The sequence below is a fragment of the Gallus gallus genome, chromosome 6 (assembly GCF_016699485.2).
Source record: "Gallus gallus isolate bGalGal1 chromosome 6, bGalGal1.mat.broiler.GRCg7b, whole genome shotgun sequence".
NCBI lineage: Eukaryota > Metazoa > Chordata > Aves > Galliformes > Phasianidae > Gallus > Gallus gallus.
Genome location: NC_052537.1, coordinates 5,947,164 through 5,962,147, shown reverse-complemented (window position 1 = coordinate 5,962,147; position 14,984 = coordinate 5,947,164). Strand labels below are relative to the sequence as shown.

Sequence of the window (14,984 nt, the reverse complement as noted above, 5' to 3'; positions counted from 1 at the left end):
GCCTGAACTGCCTCATCTTGCCGAAAATTTCTGCTTTTCTTGCTCATTTAGGGAGTCACCTCATGTTAAGTGATGACTCTCATGTACCAAGGCAGATATTCCCAACAACCAATGGCAATGAGTGCCACGGCACAGCAGTAAACCAAACCTATGGGATCCAAAGTACACACACAGCACATAGAAAAGCAGACCAAGACAGACAAATCAATCAGGGCGGGTATACCCAAGAAAACACTTTCTCAACAGCCTTCCTATATTGAAAAGAAACCAATTCTACTTGCAAATCACTTGCAGAAAATTTTAATATTTTGCCAAATATACAGCTATTAGAATTACCCTAAGTATCAATGAGAATTAAATTACAAAAGTTGGTAGATAGCATAGTACAATATTCTATAAAATAAAGACATGTAATATTAACAATACCCCCTGCAGTCCAATAATGGCAAAGATAGCAAATGAAATTACAGTCCAACACAAAAATCAGAGGAGTCGGAGTGACGGCATTAGACTCTTCCATCAGAGAAACTGAGACCAGACTTGATACATTCATCCATCAAGCATAAGAAATGCAGAACTTCAGGTTTGAAAAACAATTCATGACAGCGTCAGGTGCAATTTCACATGCTTTCGTTTATCTTCCAGTACAGTTCCCAGAGCATAAAGTGCCTTTGTGCACTCTGGACTCATTGTAGTCAGGTGCAATACACACATTTACAAGTCAGTTCATAAGTCACTTTAGTTACTTTATTTAGAAAAAAAAAAATCTTTTTGAACCAATGCACACAGTTGAAACAAAGGGGGTTTTGTTTTTGAAGTACCTTTGCTCTTGGTGACTATTTTCTGTTGAATGTTGTACAACACACAGAAATTGAACTCCAAATACACGGGGCCCATCTCCATCAAACAAGACCACGGAAAAAAAGGTGTTTCTTGAAGCCTGTTTCTGCCTTAGCTTTTTTCATTTTTCCCCTTTCAAACACTGCTGAAATACCATTTGTCGTTCTGTAGACAACCTACTCTGCAGCTTTCACTCGCAGATGGCCTCAAACACCCTGAAGGCAGCACGCTCCCCCTGTGCTACCTTCTTAAACCAAACCCCAGCACTGATGGCAGTAAGGAAACGTCATGCCCAGTTTGGTTGTCACTCACCTTGCCCCCAGAATACTCACACAAGGCACGTTTCACAAAACCTACCATCCACTCTCCAATCCAAGCACTTTCTGTGCTAAAATGCCACTCCTACTTTTCCATGCTAACAGGGACAAAAGGTAAATTGCATTCCCGTTATCTGAGGCATTTTGAAGGTGTTTTTCAATAGCTGCACTTTAAGAGCAGTTATGGGGCATGAGTAGTTTTGTTTTTAAATCACTCCACAAAGATGCTACAGGAGGTCACCCCTGGTCCCAGGGCAAGGGTTGAAGAAGGCACTCCAGAGGAAAGCTTAATGGAAAAAACCATGGGGGAAGAGAACGACTAACTGAACTTGGAACAGCAGGTACAAGTGCCTCACACCTACCGCTGTCGTCTTAGACTTGACAATACTTCACACTGTGAAGTGAAAAAACTGTGGCAAAGGTTTCTAAGTTCAGGCTAAAACACCAGTGGTGATACGGCAGAGCAGGTCATGCCTTCCCTTTGCTGCTGCTATGTGTGATGAGTCCCATTCTTGGCCCTGAGTGGCCCACATTAATCCCAGCGGGAGCTCTCCGCAGGTGGGGAATGGTTCTCTTGGGGCTCCAGAGGAATAACACACTGAGAATCCTTTGCAGAACAAAACCATGTGCACTCCGCTAATGAAACTAAAGGGAGTTACCTATTTCCTTAACTACTGACTGAGGCTTTAACAATCCTCCACAAAACTGCAGTTACAGAAAAGAACAGTGACTACGCAAAACAGCAGAAAAATAGAAAATGGTATGAGTTCAAAGTGAACCACAGATACATATAAAGTCTCCATTTTTGTTCTTAGAATGATTTGGTTGAAACATTTTCGACGTTCCATAATGGTATAATAATTTTCCAATGTCATTTATGCAGCAAATTCCACCCATATCCAAAAATACCATTGTATGTAAATGCTTTTTTATAAAAATGTATACAATCCAAACTCTCCTTAGGTAAGCCTATGCACAGTCCTCATCATCACCTAGGTTGAAAGTCCTCAGAATAAGTATATTCTTAGAGAACACACGAATGACAACACTTACACCAATCTTCCCTTTTGACAGTTGATTCTACTCAATCAATCTCTTATTGCTTAAAATGAAAACAGACAGGTTTCATCAGCGACAGCAGCACTCCAATCGCACAGCAGCCCGGGGAAGGGACCTGCTTTCAGTTCTGTTGGACAGAAATACCCAAGAGCCTGTGGACATGACCACAGATCTGGCGCCGGTCCTGTCTGTGCCGCACAGACAATGTGACCTCTTGGCGTCACTGGCTTGGATAGAGCTCGGTGGCAATGCACACCTATAGTGCTAAGATTGCATTTTCCTATTACTTCTGTGAATACAGCTTGAACTGTAACTGAAAACAATCCAATCTGAGCAGACACAGGACACCACAAACACCAAATCTAAAGTGTGCAAGAACAATGTGAGTAGAACGTCACCGTGGTCTTAAACTCACATTCGTACTATGCCAAAACACCTCTACAGCAAGCTTTATTTACACAACTTCCAATTAAAAATACTGTTATCTCTCAAGCTACATTTTAAATTAACAGAAATACATCCATAATAACTAAAAAAAAACCTGATAAAATTATTTTACTTTTTTTATTCAAAATATTCCGACAGTTTAACAATATTCCAGGTGCATTACAAACACTGCCATAGTCAACACAACAATCAATACTTAAAGAGCATTCAAACACTGAAGACATTTATCTTAACGCAGAGACAGGAGAACACGCTTACACTGAAAGCATATAGATCACTTTCAATAACTGACTCCTTTGAGGCAGATGTCCGATTTCTCTGGCACAAAAATGGATTAAGATCCAGTAGAGATGAATTATGGAGGAAAAAAAACAGAAGTAGAAATGTTTTCCCCTGTATTTTCTATTAAAGCAATGTGAGATTATAGTTACACGGCCACTCCCAGCCTAGACTACCCTAGTGTTGACTGTTCATGGGATAAAACATCTAAACCATAACACAGAAACCAGCATTAAAGCCAACCAAACCACAAACTCTTTCTAGAATATGGCTAAATTAGTTCACAGAGAGTTGGGAACACACTGACTGCACGGTGCAGTGGAAGTACCAGCTGGAATAAACACTTGATCTTCCCAATATTTTCCTCTCTGCCATCACCAGAACTTGCAGGAAAATGTCAGTACAATCTTAGTGCCCCTCCTGCAAGCATCTTCCCCATGCTTCAAAAACATCACCTTGCTGACTGTCTTCATTCTTCAATGTATTGGCCAGTATTACCGCCAACATTTAAAGAAATGTTACAAGTCACCTCAGTTCTACACAATACCCTGTTTCTTTCCAATTAACCCAGGATCTAAAATGGAGCCCTAGCTTCAACTTCATTCAAAGCAGCGCATTTGTTCAAAGAAAGACAATAAGATGCCAAAACAAGAACTCATAAGGACGCATACACAGTTGAGTGCATAGTGCAGAACATCATACAGAGAGCAGCAAGCAAGGCCACACCGTCACGTCGAGTCCACATTTAAAAGATGCATGTTTCCAAGGACTAAATCCATTCTAGACAGTTTGACTCGTGGGGCTTGCTTAAAGCATTAAAATCTGTCTTTATATATGGCGTGACTTCTCCATCATCACTTTAGTACAGCTGCCTGTATATGCACACTAAGACAGCCACGTGCAAAGTACAGAGAGGAGACACACCACCATCCCAATCTCATTCTACATCAAAGAATTAATTCTTGCTTTTTCCCTGTAGGGAGGGGAAAAAAAAATAAATCAAGAACCAAGAGGGACAGTTTTCAAATCATACAACTTGTCTGTATGCCAACTGGGGGAAAAACAAATGAAATGACTAAATAAATAAGTGAAGATGGCCTGAGCTCAGGGTTTGTTGGGCTGCTCCGGGCTGCGCTGGCTCTTGGCAGCACACAGCCCCTCGCTGCGTTGTTCCCAGCTGGTGCTCCATGGCAGTGGCAATCTGAATTGCTTCTTGCAAAAACAAGTGGCAAACAGCTTGAGGACATCTCTGTACGCTTCCCCAAACGCTTCGTCTCTCCACTCAGTTAGTTTGCTTCTAGAAGCAGCGTTTTTTGGAAAAGGGCCATCAGAACAAAGGAGCATTTCCCTTAGTCGCAACATCACACACTCCATTAACAGATTGACTTTCTCTCCTAAATCAAATTAGCTCCTGGAATATTTCACATTCATTTCTTTTGGTTTGTTTTTTTTTTTTTTTTTTCCTTCACTCTTTCTCAAAACAAAGTTTCTCTAGCAGTTGTGCAGCTTAAGCCTGTTCCCACAGTTTAGTCCAGCATTTTCTTAGCACCTCACACAAATAACACTGGAGCTTGTCTGCAACGACCATCAGCTACAAACAGCCACCAGGGAGGGAAGTGCCCACCGCAGTGCTGTGCACAGCACTACCACCCTGCTACATCCAGCAATGCTTTTGGATACGCTGCTTCCCGGGTCAGACAACTGAATCTAAAGGGGATTTCTCTCCAAGTAGGGTTAACTCCAGTTATTCCAATGTAGTAAACACAAGAGGGCAGTACTGAGGATGCCAGTCCTGTACTGTACAGTTTTCAGTCCACTTTTTAAAGACCTGTTAATGGAGATATGGCTCAGTGTCAAGGCTAAGTGGGCAAATGTTATCTAAGCTCAAGTCCTTATGGGAACGAACACAACCCCTGCTTAAATAGTACTGCTTGGATTTAAGCCAACCACGTACACCTCACCCTGCTAATTTACCTATCCTGCTTAATCTCAAGTATCTTCACCCTTTCACACTCCCCAGTTCACTATCATTTATTTTCCTGAGTGAGATTATAAAAAGTTAAACCCTTCTACCAAAAGTACAAAGACAAATTAGATATAGTAGAACAATACAAACCCAGTTATACAGCATTACAAGTGCAGAAATTCTTCATGTTGCTGCTCTTCTTTATCGTTGGCCCCCAGTAAAAACCATAACAAAGAATCTAGTTATCCAAAATATTTTTAAGTACTGTGATTAAATTTTTCAGACCATAAACGTAGCCCTCATCCTTCGTGTTGCTGGGAAACACGTGAGCAAAATCTATCATTCGGACTTCTACGTTTGCACTTTCCTTGATCTCTGCTGGCATGTGACAGAAAACTTTTTCCAGTTGCGGTATAACGTTTCCATTCAGATGCTCCTGTGTGATGCAAGTGCTGCTTTTCCACATGTTGTCTTGCTCCAAGCTTCCAACTTTTAGTGAGAGCTGGCTGTGGTGCCTCTTTGAGTATGCCTTTTTGTGAAGTGCGTAAAATTTGGACAAGCCTTTACTGACAGAGGCCTCAATCTTCCCATTCTCTGTAGAACTTATGACATGAATGTTGTTGTTATACTCCAGTATGTCTCCACCTGATAACAGTCCTTTGGGCACTCCTCTCTTCTCTGCCAAGGTGACGTCGCTCAGCCGCACGGTTGGGCCCTGACTTGAGCCCTCGTAAACAAACAGCAAAGAGCTGGCATAAAAGTTGAGCTGCTTTTGGCCCTCAAACCACTTCAAAATCTTTTCAACCTTCTGGATGCTGGCAGCGATGGCATCTTTTCTCAAGCAGTACCCGTTGTGGAAGAACTTGGAGATGCCTACAAGAAAGAGACATTTCTGAGGATAATTTTCACCTCTGAAGAAGAAATCAAATGCTGTTCAACGTTGATTTGGGGATATAATAACTCTTATTGTGGGAATAACTCTTGCTATGAAAAAAAGTCTCAAGCACTTTTACTAAAGAAATCAGAACCAAACCAAGGAACTCAGATACCTTCAGTACTGCTATACAGAAAGATAGGTTGGTGTTGGATCGTAAAGGAATCCAGTGAATCAATGTATCAAAGTGCAGATGAATAAGGTTCCTGCTCCCTACGTCATTTAAAGCAACCATCCCAATCATGCTGGGCAGGGACCCACTGAACTCTCCAGGGATAAACAAGATAAAGTAGCTCCATTATTGTGAGTGGCAGAGCTGACAAGTCAATACCAGCTCAAAGGGCTTGTCTATCTGTCCTTCTGTCCCTGGGCGGGGACAGACAAACAGATGCCAGTTAATGACTAGCTGGAAATATTTATCAGCCATATGAGGGCAGCATTTTTACTTGTTGTTAGTCTCAAGCAAATTAAGGATAGATTTTGACTGAGGAGATCAGAAAAAGATGTATTTTTAATATAAAAGACAGCATTTATTCACAGAACACAATCACACAGATAATACTACGCAGATGAAAAACATGAATGACTCTAAGGGATTTCTATCTCATTAGAGTATCAAACCTCAAACCTGCAAGGAAATTCTATTCTACCACAATTACTCCCTTATTAGTAGTAAAAGACACGTGATGAGGAAATTCTTTTAAGACACACAGCTGTCACAGCCAACTGCCAACTTAACTTCAGGTCAATGGGTAGTTCAAGTGATAGAGGAGACGGCCTTAGACCCATCTGGGGGAGGAGAGAGTGATATTTTTACTATGGGGGCACACTGACTACTTTTACATGTAGTTGTAAAATCACAGCAATAAGTAGCCAAGAGTACTTAATCCTGGTACACACACTCCCTTACCATCCTTCACTGTTTCCTTGGTCAAGCTCCTCCCATAGTGCTGGTTTTGCGTCTCGTAGCTGTCGGAAGAGACGTGGTAAACCTGCAGGGAACAAAAAGGCAAGTCTGTACTTCTGAGCAACCATGGTTTTCTGCAGAGCTGGGAGACATCTCACAGATAGGTGACCCTTTCTGGCCCCATCCGTCCCCCTGGTAGCTGTACAGCTACTTAGAGAAGTCAGCACTGCCCTCTAGTGCTCTGCTCTGCTGCACATCTTGGGCTTTTAAGCTACAACTTCTGTGTTTTCTGGCATCAGAAAGACACCACTGCATTGGCAAAAAAATACATCGACCTATTTATAGCAGGAAGTACTTTGCATGGCCCATGCCTTGCCAATCAATGCTAAGACCTGAAACCATCGTGCTCCTAGCAGGGCTACTACAGGCATTGCATCAGTCAGACTTAGCACGCTCAGGAACTCACTACCAGTGTTTTTCAGTTCTTGAAACTATAGAAACATATACTGCGACAGTAGAACAGCAAGCAACGCTGTGTTGTGCCCAGGAGGGTCTGGCAACGTGAGGCACATCTGAAATGAGGGCCTGGGGTTAGAGTGAGGTGACACGAAGTGAAGGATGGCAGCACCCACAGCGCTTGCTACTCGCCTGGCAGGGAGGCAGCTCACACGGGCACAGCTTTGTCCATATCAGGAATTGCACAAGCTTAATTCAAAAGTGCTTTCCGCAGAGACACGTTTTCTCTCTAAGCAAAATAATTTCCACTGCAGAAGCGTGCCAGCCAGCCACGCCGAAGCCTAACTTGTTTATGAGAGCGCAGACAATTCCTATTGGCAGCAGTAACTCTGGCAGAAGCTTTCTGCCTGGCGCTCGCTCAGACCACCCAGCCCCACTATGAAAACGCAGGCCCCAACTCCTGCTCTGCACAAACTACCAACCCTGCATCGCACCTATTTAACTGTCTCAGGAATAAGCAAGCAGTCAAGATACCCTTGGTTACCCAAGGGCCGGGCTGAAGTTCTCAGGCAGTTTTTTTCCTTCAGGACAACAGCACTGAAGGACAGCATATTTAAGTAGTGATGAAAGTATTCCCCACATTAAGCAAAGAGCTGCCTCCTCATTCCCCTCAAAGCCTTTTCTCAGCAGCATGGAAGCGGCTGCCTGAGCCATTCTGGAAGTCCCTGCAGAAACACCAACACATCCATCCCTGTGCTGAAAGCAGAGAACAGGAACCCGAGCTCAGAGCACAGTCAGCTCTCAGCAGCCCCTGCTGGATCCTCACCTACCTCCAAAAAACAGAGCTGCAGGAGAGAAGGCTGAGCAGCTCACAACTGCCAGGCTTCATGCTGCACCGTCACTGCTGCTCATCTGCTGCTCACCCTTCCCAAAAGGATACTTGCCTTTGAAGCAATGTTCTTCTGTATCCCTGTTGTTGCAACTGCCTGCACTAGCCCATTTCTGTCAAAACGATGACAAGTCAAGTAACTCAAATCTGTAACCTCAGCGGCAGCCAAGAAACTATTAGACAGGAAAATCTCACTTCTTGTCCACCTGCCACAGCTCATTACGTGTTTGCTATGCATTCATACGAGTTACACTGCACAGCGCAAGACAAAGAAACCTCCTGTTGTGACCCACCGAGAGCCCCTTCAAGAAAGCTCCTGTGTGATCAGGGCTTCCTCAACGTCCTCACCAGGAGAGATCAGGGCGGCGTCTGGGCTCCTCCTTGTGCCTACAAGCACTTCTCCGAGGTTGCTGCATAAACACAACTGGAATCCAGCACGTTACCATGTTAATTTTTTCTACCTATCAGTTGCAGTGACTCTGTATGGGCAGTGTGTCGAGCAGTACTGGTAATTAACTGGCAAGGGAGATTCTTTTTGGACTTTCTCCACCCGCACTTGGCTTCTGTTTCCCCACAAGGTGTTATAGTTATTACAACAACAAACTAACACATTTTTGCTTCTATCTTTCTTCATGACAGCTTTCACGATGCGTGCATTAGAAAACACAGATAACTGCACTTCTATGTTTTATTTTTCCTGGCTCTCTCTCTTTCTAGCTCTTCTGAAATAGAAGCAAAATAAGTAACCCCACATATTAAAAATAACACTGAATCGAGAGATCACAGCTAAGTTCTCTACCCTCTGGATTGTGCCACACCGTGTTCTGTCCAGCAAACACCAGCATCCCTTACCTTGCACACGCACTGTGACAGGCAGACAGCGCCTGGACAGGAAGGTTTTCACGTTGTAGCCTGAATCTTATAATAAGAAAGCAAGCAGACAGGCACAGAGCACCCCACAACCAGGAGGAGGCAAGCTGAGTAAAGAGAAGGCCCTGTTTGTCAGCACAGGCTTTGCTATGTGCTGTGTGAGGGGAGGAGGAACCTTCTGAAATCTTTTTGGAGACTGACTTCAGCATGCAATTTGGTTCCAAATTCGCGTGACAAATCTCATCTAGTTAAACACCGGATGGAAAACTGCAGTGCCTTAAAGAATGATCATTATAAAGAGGGTTCTTAATTAGGGAATCAAATGAGTTTGCAGCAACGGGACAGACATCGCAATAAATGACCACGTTGCAGACAATAGTTACAAGCACAAATAATGTCGATGCCAGCATTTATTTTAGATGAAGACACAGAGAACGTGAAGTATGCTGTTGTACAGATGCGATAAGAAAGGTTATGTAACAATACAAGCCAAATCCAAAGCTGTAATCTTCAGCCTTTCCTCCCCATCTAAACCGTTGGACTGGTTTTTGACTTGACTCCCACGTTTTCTCTCATAGGCTTACATAATTACTACTCATGACCACTATAATTTATAGCTGTAAAAGCTTATCTCAAGACAGAGTTACGGCTGGGAGCCTAGGCAATTAGCTACAAAACATTACAGAGATATTAGAATTATTTCAGACAATGGTGCAATCTGGGCGCTGTTGCTATCTGAGAGATGCAGAGCCTTATCTATGACTTGAGCCATTTCTGTTTGCTGGTGCAGAGCTTGAGAAGCCCTGGATGCATCTACGTGAGAACAGCAACAACCCTCATGTCAAAACCGAAGTCATTCTGCGGCAGTTGAGGCAGGGAAAAAAAAAATACTTCAAATGCACTGCATCAGAAATTAATTACTGGCATTAACACATCAGTGTTACCGATCCATAAACATTTTGTACAGCTTATGTTTATGATTAAGCTTTAGAGCAGCCAAGACACAAACACTGGATCTTCATCATTCTTCGGATCTAAAACACGAGGAATGTAACAAGGTTGGCCTCTGCAGGGCCTCATCCATCTCCCACTAACCTCCTGCTGACAGCTGTTCCTGAAGCATACACACGTCCAAGGTGTTTCCTTTGGATGCAAAGCTTTGCTCAGTGCAGAACGTAAGCAGCTCTTGACAACAAAGGAGAGCAGTGTTTTCAAGCATACTTCACACAACGTTTGACACCGCTCCCACCAGCACATCCAGATCACTCTTTAATTACACAGAACTCCAGGTATTAACACTTGCCAGGTAAACTAGCTACTGTATCTGGTGTTGGACAACAGGCCAGAGCACGAGCTGAATTTGAAACCAAAGCAAGTTCTCACCCTCATGCCAAGTACCAGGAAGCCAATCTCCTCCATCAGCGGGTACTTGCTGACCTGCTGCTGGATCTTCTCTGCAGAAGCATACGGATCGTAACTTTTCTGCCCTATTTTTACATCCATTATGCACGGCTTGTTAAATTTACGGGTCACGTCTTCCAGTTTCAGATACATATCTGTTGGAAAAACAAAACCTGGGTTAGCGGTGGGTCACAGCAAAAGCAGCAGCAAAATAGCTTCTGCTGAGTTTCTGTGCAGCAGGGAGAACAGTTTAAGGACTCGTGTGGTGTCAGGGCTTGCCTCTGAGCACAGCCTATGTCACGGCCGCTGGCAGCCACAGGCTCTGTTAGCATTAAATCCTACACGCCTTCTGGTTTAGAAAATATCATGTAATTAAAGCGTGCTAGCCCAACACTCAAATCCAAATTATTGCCCGGATGAAACTCATGAGTACCTTTTATTAAGCCATTAGTGTATTTTAAATCACATTAACAAGCACATACAGTCACTGCATAGCTGTTTTTGCAATAGAGATGGTGTTCTCTTTCTATGCGTGAGAAGGCTAGAATTCAACCTGCTGGTTGGGCTTTGTTTGTTTGTTTCTGTCATTTTAAAAAGGAGAAACAACATTCCCCAGTGCCTCCCTGGAAAGGCAGAAATGCACTTGTTTTCCTTCTTTTCTCTCCCCTCAGAGCACACCTATTGAGGAGAATGCTCCTCTCCCCCTACCTGCGTCTCCACCATTTCCCCAGGTTCCTTTGGTGGCTGGGGGTTGAACCAAAAGCCCCCCATCCCCTGGAGCACCCAAAGACTTAAAACAGTGCTGAAGACCTGGTCAAACAGGTTTATGTTTTTCTCCAACACCGGTAAGAGGTTTTCCACGTGATTTATGGCACTGATTGTCAAAGCAGAGCAGGAAAGCCAGCTCCTCCACTGACTGCATTCAACTTGCAGGCACAACACTTGTGTGGGTCTCCAGCCCTTGCCAGGGCACCCCACGTGCTAAGAAAAGACAGAGCATCAACACCCTTCTCCATCTTCATATCAGCTTCTGAAAGCCAGCTTTTATCACCCACAATCTTTACGGAAATATCCATTTTCCTTGTGAGTGCTGCCTATTCCATGAGCTTTTTGTTACTGCTGTTGTTTGCATTAATGAGATGTGAGTACACACGAAGACTGTGTTCTTCCCCATTCCTTTAGAATAACCCAAAATTGAACTAGCTAAGAAAGCCAAAAACTCTGCTGTTAAAATGACAAGAGAGAAGAGGGACAAAGCACCTTGATTTCACAGCTGTACAGACAGGTAACAAACCAGAGGGTGTTCAAAAAAAGGGAACCAACAATGTTCTGCTTCCACTCAGTAGGCAGAGGCTTCTTCTTAAGGACTGAAAATCAAACTAGCTTTTATTACTTGGGTAAATTCTATTTAGGGCTTTCATTTTTACACCATTATCATCATGACAAAACGACCCAATTCCCCAAAGCGCACACGCATCAATCTGAGAAATAGATTCCCTTTAATCCCTAGGTACTTGCTCTGTCCATAAATGGCACTAAGCATGTTTTCAGATGTATAACCACGCTCAAAGAACTGTGTTAAATCAATATCCTATTGTAAAAACCCAGCCTTGTACTAACTCTCTGCCTAAGCTTACCTTACTTCTCCACGTCTTCAGTGCTACAGAACCACTGTATGTACAGCAAATAGTTTAGTTATAGACCAGCTCAACCACGTAACAGGTCTGTTAACTGTAACCACAGAGATAGAGGCTGAAATAACTCAAACTTAACTTTGAGAAGCCACAGGCTGCAAACACACACAACGTTTGCTCGGTAGAAGCTCCCTAAGGGGACAGGAGACCAACACTCTCCCTGCAAGGGAGCACACGGTATCACCTGGACACTTCTTCTATGCCAAGTTTCAATGTGCAGGTCATATTCAGCCAGATACCAGCAAAGCTTTTTTCCAGGCTTTGGGGCTGAAACACAGGAGTATCCATACAACCTCTCATCTGTTGACTGTTACAATGAGAGTTCTAAACATGTAAGCATCATCCTTCACACCTGCCCTTTTTGCTTATTACTTGCATTACTGGATCCAATACACTTGTGCCATCACTCTAAATCAATTCAGGAAACAGGAACAAAATGAAATGCAAGCTTTTCAGGACTCAGCTCTCCAAAGCACGGAGCCAGAGATACAGCATGGGATAGGGGCAGAAGGTGCAAAAACATCTCACAAACTGGCTTCAGTCCTTCTGTTCCAACTCCAAACGTTATGCTGGGAGCTGCTCCAGACTCAAACTGACAACACTCTAAGAAGTGTAGGTTACCACAAATGACAAGTTATCTCCATGCCGCTCCATCGATCCTGAAGAAGGTGTATAGAAAGTAGTGCAAACTGTGTTTCCGCTGAGCTCCTTCCACCAAAGGCACTTGGAAAAATCTCAGTGGTGTTTGTTGTCAGCTCCACTTGTCCAAATTCGTCTTATTAAGCACATAGCACCAAAACTCACCATCTCTTAAGATACTGAACTTGTTATTCCTCCTTCCATTTCAGAGCTGTTAAGCTAGAGTATCCCCCTCAGAGCTGCTGAAAAATAATGACTATTTAAAAAAAAATGAAGCACTAAAATAACTTTGGAGCTAACAGTAACCCTGGGAAATACTAATTACTTGGAAAAGCCTGCGTGTCGTTCAGAAATGACTCCTCTCTCACATGTTTGTTGGAATTACAATTGAAGTGTTCATCTTTAGCTGGCTGCAAGCTCAGCTAGGATTCTGATCCATCTGCTCAGTGCACACCTCCACGCTTAAAAAGCTTTTTGTCCTATAGGGAGGGCTCCGTGAGGTTCTTGTTTGCGTTGCATTCGATATCCACCGTCAACTGACCCCAAATCCACAAGACTGCGGTACACCACAGCCTTGGACACAGCCCTACAGTACCCTGTGGAGTACTGAGGATGATCTAAATTAAGGACAGATGGACAGGGGCACAGACTCAGACACACACGGGTACTGCTGCTCCACCTCTTGTAAAGGAAGCTCATAGCTCACCTGCTCTTCAAGAATTTGAGCCCAGGTATCTTTCCTGAGGTCTATAGCAAGCGTGCAGCTGAGCACTGGTAACCAGAGAGCTCTCCTTCCTCACTTGCCAAAAAGCAAACTGCCTGTTTTTCATGCACTTCAGTTCTTCCACACCATTATGCAGAATGCTACCAGCCCAGAGTGCTTCTGAGAACCACCTATTTGTATTCGCCAAGAAAAATAACATTCTACTGCACAAGTGGATAAAAATCCCTGATGCAGATATGCTTTGTACCAATGAATTAAGCTCTGAGCTACCCAAAAATAACTTAAATTAAAATCCCCTGCAGAGAAAAGAATTCATAATAAGGATTGTATCTTGGCTTTGGGAGACAATCCTGAAGATGTATTTCAAGCATTTAAACAAATCATTCCTCAGAGCTTCTCTTCCCCTCCTTCTAATTTTGCAGTGCAGAGAGGCAGGAAGATGTGGTCTGCCATGTTATTTACATAATTTATTACAGCCCCAAAGGAGATGAAGCGAAAGACCACCAGAATTCAGCAAGTATGCGAGGCACGAACCGCTGCAGACGTCAGTACGGTACGTGCAGAAGTACTCCGTCGTCGCTGGAGTCAGAAGTGACAAAGTAACTCCAGGCATCTGACTTCGTTTCATAATTCACAAGACATCTCTCCAAACATTTGAATAAGCAGGAAAAAGCCTCAGCTGCTCTCAGCAACAAGAGAAGAGAAAGGTTTCATGTGGCCTGTATTTATCTACCCTGTTCTCAGCTTCAGCAACAGAAACTACAGCCCAGCACGCAATGAGCCACAGTGAAGCTGCTCACAAAGAACACGCTGGAGCAACAAGTATGCAGCGACAGCACAACGCTCAGCAGGAGACATAGGAAGCTCCGTGTGCTCCTACGTATCTTTATAACAACTTCTCAACTCTTCCACTTGTTGATAAACAAATCCCAGATGCTGACAGTGCCACTGAACCCAAAGTTGAAATCCAATTGACTCTCTACAGTTTAAGATCCACTTTAGGAGACTGTATCACCCACCTCTCACTGGCTCCCATGCAGTAGCACCAGCTATGTTGTTTCTCTGTAACAGCACAGAGCTTTTACAAGCTTTTATTGATACAGTATTTTGAATCACTCCACCTTTTCTGCAGAGAAGGCTGAAGTTCAGCAGAAGTAAAACAAGCAGCTGAACCCTCCTGCATACTTGGGTCCGCGCTCTTGCTCTGTGCCAGACAGCAAATCCTGAATTCATCTCATGAAGGGCTGAGGTGACCCTTCCTCGTTTCTGATTTGCACTTAACCCCATTCAGATGGCAACGCCATCCACCCACCTGCATTTTCAAGCATAGCTTCCTCACATTTCCTCCTAAATGTCTTTCTAGGAAAATAAATCCACCTCACCCACAGTGGTTCCTGCTTAGCCCCACAGTCCTAGGTAATCCTAGTGGTGATAGGTGGACAGTTGGACTAGATCATCTTAGAGGTCTTTTCCAACCTTAGTGATAATATGATTTCCAGTGTCAACTTAAGGATGTGCTGAATTGGCGTAGCTCAGCGAGACCACACGTTCTAATATTTTAT

At 43.6% G+C, this 14,984-nt stretch overlaps 1 protein-coding gene across 1 annotated transcript in view; it reads right to left on the bottom strand.

Moving 5' to 3' along the window:
• Positions 1 to 284: 284 nt before the first annotated feature.
• The window catches only part of IPMK (inositol polyphosphate multikinase), a 35,285-nt gene continuing 20,585 nt past the window's right edge, over positions 285 to 14,984 (bottom strand). Inside the window, exons 4-6 of the mRNA XM_004942058.5 lie at positions 10,348 to 10,520; positions 6,753 to 6,834; positions 285 to 5,781 (exon numbers count right to left, since the gene is read on the bottom strand). Of these exons, the coding sequence (XP_004942115.3) occupies positions 5,147 to 5,781; positions 6,753 to 6,834; positions 10,348 to 10,520 (890 nt within the window). The 3' untranslated portion in view covers positions 285 to 5,146. The remainder of the gene's footprint in view (positions 5,782 to 6,752; positions 6,835 to 10,347; positions 10,521 to 14,984) is intronic.